Source organism: Homarus americanus, unplaced genomic scaffold (assembly GCF_018991925.1).
Source record: "Homarus americanus isolate GMGI-L3 unplaced genomic scaffold, GMGI_Hamer_2.0 scaffold32929, whole genome shotgun sequence".
In the NCBI taxonomy this organism is placed as follows: Eukaryota; Metazoa; Arthropoda; class Malacostraca; order Decapoda; family Nephropidae; genus Homarus; species Homarus americanus.
The window spans coordinates 18,965,005-18,973,184 of record NW_024737097.1 but is presented as its reverse complement, the minus strand read 5'-3'; the positions used below and the strand labels follow the sequence as shown (position 1 = coordinate 18,973,184).

General features: G+C 38.9%; 1 protein-coding gene across 2 annotated transcripts in view; it reads left to right on the top strand.

Annotated features, from left to right (window-relative positions):
• The first annotated feature begins 3,991 nt into the window (after window positions 1-3,991).
• The window catches only part of LOC121873272 (heparan sulfate 2-O-sulfotransferase 1-like), a 28,744-nt gene continuing 24,555 nt past the window's right edge, over window positions 3,992-8,180 (top strand). For both annotated transcript variants that reach the window (XR_006090212.1, XM_042376709.1), the window contains exons 1-2: window positions 3,992-4,101; window positions 7,235-7,367. Coding sequence is in view for 1 of the 2 variants with exons in the window: in XM_042376709.1 (XP_042232643.1) it covers window positions 7,235-7,367 (133 nt within the window). In the remaining variant the exon portion in view is untranslated. The remainder of the gene's footprint in view (window positions 4,102-7,234; window positions 7,368-8,180) is intronic.

The following is an 8,180-nucleotide window of genomic DNA, read 5'->3' as shown; positions in this document are numbered from 1 at the left end:
GACACAATTTTTTTTTTTTAATAATTTCACCACTCATCAGCTGTTTGGGCTATTGGTCTGGCTTTTATGTATTATTTTCTTATGAATTGTATTGTCTACTATTAGTACAAGAGGAAAATGGATTGCTCGGAGGAAATCTGTGAGATTTGGTAGTGTCACACTGCATACAGTAACACCCTTCTCACTTGTGTCCACCGGCTGGGTCAGGATTAAAATCTATGACAAATTAAAGATGTCAGTTTTGACGTATTACTGCTGTACCAAAACCACACATCACATTACTCATTTTGTTTCTAACCCCAAACACATAAAGCTTAGCTATTTTGTTGTGGTTCATTGTAAGCCAATGTTTGGGGCATAATCAGAATCCTTCTTAGATATTGGATTGATCCCAACACTTACAATTTATGAACATCATTCCTCGTTGATTGGCCACTACACCATGATCTACGGCTTCACAGTGCATGGCCCAGCAGACTCAGTATTCCAATTTGAGTTGCACTGAAACTCACTGGTCTCGGTGGCTTGTCAATTAAAATATTTTTCACATGCCATCTTATTGTATGTTTGCACTCCTACTAACACTTTCCTCTTAGCAAAATGTTTTACAGTAATCTTGTATTATTTAATGGCACAAAATCATGTGGATGAGAGTTCTTATTTGAGAGTGGGTTTGTCAGTACCTTTCATGGATAGGATTTTATTTATTTAATTTTTTGGACAACAAAAGATTCCTACTATTTTAGACTAGCTCGGGTGGGTTAGTTTGGTTTATTCTATGTACAGTACAGTACAGCGTAGTAGTAGTTTCTAGGGTCCGGGTTATCCAGCCACCTAACGAAAATTCTCTATTGAAAAAACTTGTCTTACCTTAAGACCGCAGTAAGTCTTGACACCTGAGGTGCTGGAATGCAGGCACCAATTTGTTGTCGCTCTTTAGGACGTTCTCAATAAACTGACAGTCTCCAGCTAGCATATCTCGGGGGACCAGACGGAATGACAGTACTGTACTCCAAGTTGGGGAGCACCTCACCTTTGAAGACAGTTATGAGTGACTGACCCTCTAGGTATGTAAACGATCTTCATATAAGTTTTATTTGCTTTTTTACTGAACTTGATTTACCTTATTTTCACATTGATCGAAGAACACAATCTGAATGAGGTGGGCAAAAAATAAAAAGTTTAAGAGTAGTGTTTGAGGTACAATATATGGCTTCGGTGAAGAAAAGTAGCTTATATAAAGCTTGTGTGGTTTCCAAACTACCAACATGTCTCTCCATGCTTCTTAGGTATTCATCTCTAGATTATTTCTGACCCACTTGTCACGTGGTGGTTGGAGGGATGGTTTATTAGAAAGAATCCACCTCTACATTTGTAACACATTTGTATTTTGGTAATATTGATTGTTGATATGAATAGGATACTTCAATCTGTAATGGATTTCAGAAGGGGATTCCATTTTCTGTATGTAAACTCAGGAAGAGAAGAACAAAAGGCTCCTATTCATACACAAATCCCAAGGTTAAAAATGAGGTCTAAGCCTTTATTTATGAACATTGGTGGAGGCTGAGGAGTGAAGAGTAGACTTGATTCTCGATATCTAGTTTTAATCTAATAAGGGAAAAGTAAAGAGGGAAGAGAGTCAGTTGACTTGATCCCCCCAAAAGGTAAGACATTGCATTTGGTGTCCCCACTCACACTTCTGATCAGAATTATCAGATAAGTCTTAAAGATATTTCAAAGAAACTTCCTAAACTCAGTATATTTCACTCAACATGTACCCATCCACCATCCATTCTCCTCTTTCAATTTCTACAACTACACTAAGCATAAATTTCCACAGCATCGTGCCTGTGCATGCTCTCTGGTCAATTTATATTAGAGGTTCATAATTAGAACCTTGGGAATTTTATCTTTATAATCAATAATTTAGACAAGTCTAAGACACTTTTCTTCTATGACGTTTCATTTGCAAATTACCTCTCTTATCCGGGAATCCCCGGCATACTGTAGATCATATGTGAGGGAAACCCGGAAGCATCATAGAAGAAAAGTATTTTAGAATTGTCTAAAATATTGACTGCAAAGATCAAGTTCCCGACATTCTATCCTTTAATATAAATTTACCTGCTCTCTTACACCAAGGAATTTCAACCCAAGACTTAGATGTTATTATTAGGACCGAGACTTGGCTGACTCTAAATGCATACTCTAATGGAGTCTTAATTCTTACCTGCCTTGCAGTACAGTAGTGTACTGCATAGAGATGCTGATGCAGGTAAAGGTGGGGGTGTTCTCATCGCCAACAAGCCAGGACTTGCAGCTAGACATGATAGACCTTCAGACTGTGAATCATGTGGACCTAGTGAACTACTCATCTCAAGCGATCTTGGGTAGAGCAGGCTCGATCATATAAGACATCACATGACAACTTACACAACTAATTTTTTCTCATCACTTCTCTCAATTGTCCCTCAGGAGGGGTCATACCGGAAGTCTAAAACACCTGTATGAATAAGCATAGTATACCAAAAGACACCATTCAGTGACACTCAATTCTCTGGTTCAATAGACAATTACAGGACATCACAAAAAAATATTAGTTATACAAACGAGCACAGACTTAGGACACAATTGCAAATTTATAAAGAACAGATTTAGAAACCAAAATAATCCCAATCGAAGGACATAGACTTCCAGTTGTGCATCGCTCCTGAGGTCCATTCAAACCTTAAAGATTTCTATTGTAGTGGATTTCTCCCCTACAAACGCTGTTTGTCGCTGAGTAGCCGACCCCACCAATTCCCCAGTGTATGCCTCGTGGTCTAGGTCAACCAGCGCCGCCATACATCACGGAGTGGGGGTCAACTACTAAGCCACGCCTACCCCCTGCTATTAAAGACCTGACCTCGTGGTGACCTGCCTCTTTCTACCTACACCAACCAGCAAGCAACACCACCTCCTCCTCCTCCGCCTGCCTGGTGGTCCTCGCTCCCGCCGGCGAGCATGGCGACCCTCAAGCTGGTCCTCCTCTGAGCATCCTCACCAACCAGCTCTCTGTACATCACGCTTGTAACCGTGCTGCCCTTCCAGCACCAAGCTGCATTGTACATCCAATACAACATGTATATAGAGAGCACATTGTGAGTTTCCTTTCTCCAACCCATCCTGAGTGTGAACCAAATATCCTGAACCCCACACTATAATTTCGTAAAATTAAAAATAAGGACACGTGGATATATAATTGTATCAGATATGAGACTTGAAGATGGTAAGATATGAAGACTCAGACCAGGAAAAAGCGGACGAGTTGACTTAAATACTTGCTCAATGTTTACACTAGGGTGTAAATTAAAGTAACCTGCTTTTGAGAGAAATCAATTCAGCATAGCTCAGGGGTATATAAAGTCCCCTCAAAAGTATATTGGAACTACAGTTTCTGAGCTCTAGATGCATAAAAGCAATGGCCCTGGCTAGTATGCATTTCAGTGCGTAACAGACGTGACTGATCGCCCAAGTGGCTAACGAGCCGATCAGTGGTGAAGAGGATAAAAGTAAAGTAAAGAATTGCATGTACAAATCAAGTATCAAAACTCCTTGAAATCCTCTTCTATAAAGTATGGATGAACAAAAGATCCCTAATGACAAGAAATTAGCATGTGTGAATCCTATATTCCGCCTTCTAATCAATATTACTGATAAACAATGAAGAAGAACTTTCAAAGAAAAATTAAAATTTTAGGATCAACATAAATTCTCATTTGTATTAGAAGACATACCGACCAAACGGATAGTGAGCTGAGTGGCGAATATAATGAATCAAAACGTTTTTAGTTTTCATCTCGAAGAAAAATTAAGATATAAAATTTCATCTAAAAACCTTAAATATCTTCCGAATTACAGCAAATACCATTAATAAAGAATTTCAGAACATTTTTACAGGTGTGGGTGATGAAGAACTAGTGTAGATCAGGACAGTAACCGCTCGACTCATCAGCTGCCAGACGTCGCTATGTTGTGAAGGATGAAGGTCCAGGACAACACAACCCAAGAGTCATATTACTTATAGTTAACTTGTGCTCTCCTAATTAATTTTTCCAGGTAAGGGACAGATAGGTTTCTTTGAGAGTTTAATGTGTATCTATAAATATGAATGGTGTATGTATTGCTTGGGTGTGGGAGTGTTAAATAATATTAGGTTGTGTCGCACCCAATCAAGACCATTATCTATTGTCATTTATGTTTACAGATAATTGTTAACTTAACTAGCAAGTTCTGGTGTTGTTATACAGTATTCACATTCTGGTTTATCCACCAAAAAGTTCAAAGAGTAATATTTAAAGACAGTAGCTCAGGTTATTTAGTGACCTAACAAAAATCTTTATAGGAAACTTATTTATTACCTCAAGACTAAAGCAAATCGGGTGGAGTAGCAGCACTTTTTGTGTTTAGGTTTTAGCCCTTAATTTTGGTTAAGGTGCCACTGTTACTTGCTGCCTACATCATGACAGCTGATACCATGATTCTAATAATTTAAAATGATAATGATAAACTTCCAGATAATTATTCAGTTTAGCAGATGACCTGGACTTCAGGATGAAAATAAATTCTTATTTAGAATTTGGTTCTGAATCAATTTACTTTCATGGTATGTCATGTCCAAAGGAACAGTTATGGATATGTGCCCCCCCCCCCTCTCATTTAATAATTTTGAAATCCACAAAAGTGGGCAAGGCTTTGAATTAGAGGGAAATTGTGAGGTAAAAGAGGGTGTGGGGGCACTACCGAACTATAAATACCTACTCTTAACATAATTTAATGCTGTGTTAGTAGCTGGGGGGGGGGGAACCCCCGGGTGTCAGGTCATGGTTGATGAGGGTTGCATCTTAGTCAACACACGCTGATTTTGTTGACAGACACTAATTTTAGTCAATCTATATATTGGGTAATTATTGATGACTGTTGCGCCGGCGATTTAGCATAGTAAATACTGTAGTACGGTAATTATAAAATTGCCGCTTTTGCACTGTGTTTTATAGAGGACACTCGTAGTTTGTGCATTTTTTTTAAACCAACCTAACCCAACTTTAGCTTAACCTAACCTAACCTAATCTAACCTTACCTAACCTTAACATAAAACCACCGCTTTACCACCAAGAAGACAAAGTAGTGTGCACCCTAGGTGCCTAAATATCTACCAAACAAAGCATTTGCACAAGAAATGGTTATTACCTGGTATATCAGTATTCACTGATGAAAATAGAGTAAGAAAATAAACACACAAATAACTCGTCGGCAGGTCAGTCATCAATATTAACCAAATATTGCTTATACCTCTGTTATATTATCAATTTGCACACAAAATACCATTGAAGGAAATCGATTCCGAATTAAATTCTGTATAAGAAGAACCTATTTTCATCCGGAAGTCAAGATCATGTGTTAAACCGAACATTAACCAACTTCCATCCAAGGTTAGGTAGGTTGTTTGTTGTTTTTGTGTGTATCACCAAACTTATACATTTACTGTATGTAATATTAGGAAAATTGGAAATCCTATCTATTGTTATTAATAATATGCACAGAATATAAGTATGGCAACCGTATGCAAAATGTCAAAGTTTATTGGTACAGCAGCCTAATGCACATGCGTGGTGGGCAAACAAAGATAGCTATTAAGATGGCCTTCTTTCTGGCTAATCTCACCTAGCCATTAACAACATAGTCTGTTATTATGGCAGCTGTACCTGTATCCAGTGTAATTTTTGGCATACAGCTACCATACCTATATCCACTATGTTAAGAATCAGCAATGACCTTTTTGGGGATATTATTACTACAGTCAACCCTCACATTACGCGGTCCCGTATTCCGCGGTTCACCGTTAACGCGGTGCCCTGCCGGAACCTAACATGCTCACATTCCGCGGTCGTGAACCCCATTACGCGGAGAGAGGCTGGCAAGCCGCGCCATTTTTGGATCCAAACCTCCCGCCATCCGCCATGTTGTGTAAGAGGCGCGAAAATGGTTCTTCACCCGCCACCCACTACAGCCGGCCCAAGTCAGTGATAGTGATAATTATAGTGAGGATATGGACTTTTATGAACTTTGGGGGGTTTGACAAAGAGGCCCTGCAAGCCTCTGTGGTGGATAGTGATACAATTGATACAAGTGATACAGGTGAGGGCCAATAATCTGCCCTCTGCCTCGGAACCAACCGCCCATCCCTGTGTGCCCAGCCATCTTTTCTACTAATGTAAGTGTTAAAAAACCTAATATTATTGATATTTCTCTTAATTATTAATTGTGTGTGCATGCCATCATAAAGTTAAGATAATATTTTTACTACAACATAGTTGTGTGTCGTCAAAAAGTGGAGTTTGGGGATCGGCCTGGACTCCATTTCAATTAATCCCATATGTTATGTTGTTCACTTTACGCGTTCCTCACTTTCCGCGGTACCCTCCGGGTTACATTAACCGCGTAATGTGAGACCCAACTGTACTCTATTGTCAGTATTAGTACTAGTACTGGTATCATTATTATTTTTAACATATGAGAATAATTTATTGTCATCAACAGAAAATTTTTATAAAGTTGCTGCTGCTGTTTCTTATTAGTGAGTATGAATTGGAACAGCGTTATTAACCGGTATTAATGTTTATGAAACGTTCAGAGGATGACGACGATGGTGCCTTCTGATGCTCACATAAACATAGATGGCGGCTTTGTACAGTCAACAGTAACGGCTGCTTTCTACAAGAGCTGCCCGACTGTGGGCTACAAGAGCTGCCCAACTGTGGGTTCTACCAGAGAAAAGGATGTCGGGATCAACTGTTCTTTTATGACTGAGCCAATAGCTTGGACACTCCTCCTTCTATATGACTCAGCTAGTAGTTAAGTAACTTGGACACTTGTCCTCCTCCTATTGGGTAGTGGAAGTTGGCTGGAACTGAGTGGGTTGATCCCTGATATCCAAGATATCACAACTCATCAGACTTTACTTTAATGGTGACCCTTTTATCCAGATCTCTCTTTTAAGGACAAAGGCTGTGATTTGGGTATTTAGGCTACTGGTAATTATAAGGTTAATTCCCAGCCACTAACTCTACAGGCTGTGGGGCTCAGTCATAAAAATAGGATTTCAGGATTTTTTAAAGTTGGTATACTGTATTCTTTTTCAGACCGACATTACCTTTGATAACATAACCTTATAGAATTTATTGTTTTTCAGATGAACAGTTCCCGAATGAAGAGTTCACGTGTGGTTGTGTTATTGATAGTGGGAGTGAGTGCTGTGGTGATGCTCCTGTACCTTCACTTAGCAACAGAAGTAGCACACCTTCGAAACACCATGCACACTCACTGTAAGTTTTCTCACCTTACAACTTTTCTACTTTGGTATGAATTTTTTTAAATTGAAGGATTAAATCCTTAAATTTGTGCATTTCCATATTTTGACTTTTTCAGGATATCTAATCCCAAATTAATAACACTAAATATTATCACCAAACCATTCTTCAAGGAGTTCAGGCGATCCTCGCTATACACTCTCCCACTATAAGTACCTTTTGTCTTTATGTAGTGCATTAATGAATACTTCTCTATTAAGTATAACATATATTTACTGATATACATTTCTCCAACCATGCAAATTTTAAAGGATATGCCCATCCTACTTTAGACCACACCACTTCGCTACAACCTGAACCATTCCTCTGAATGGAGTTCACTGTACAAGTACTACAGTAGTCTCCCAGTTAGCCAGAATAATTGGTGCAGAATGGTTCTAGGTTTTAGAGATTTCCAGGTACTGCATTGAGACAAATTTTCTCATTCCAGAAAAAATCAAACACCCTCTGAATTTTTCTGGGTACTGGTGAATGTTTCTGCATTGGACTGCAGTTGGACAGACACAACTGTATTTATTTATGCAAACACTACCTTGCATGTACAATGTATTTTAAATAAAGACAATACTCTATACATACTACTGTATACTGTACTGTACTGTAGTGTACTGTATTGTACTCACTAGTAGATGCTGTCATCTTGAGCTTGTGATGTACAGGCAAAATGGTGATTATGATAATACAGGATGGCTTGCCTTTGTCCTGTACCATCGACTGTGGCAACTGGTGCTAACTGTCACTCGCGTCTCCTTCCATGAAGGAGTGATT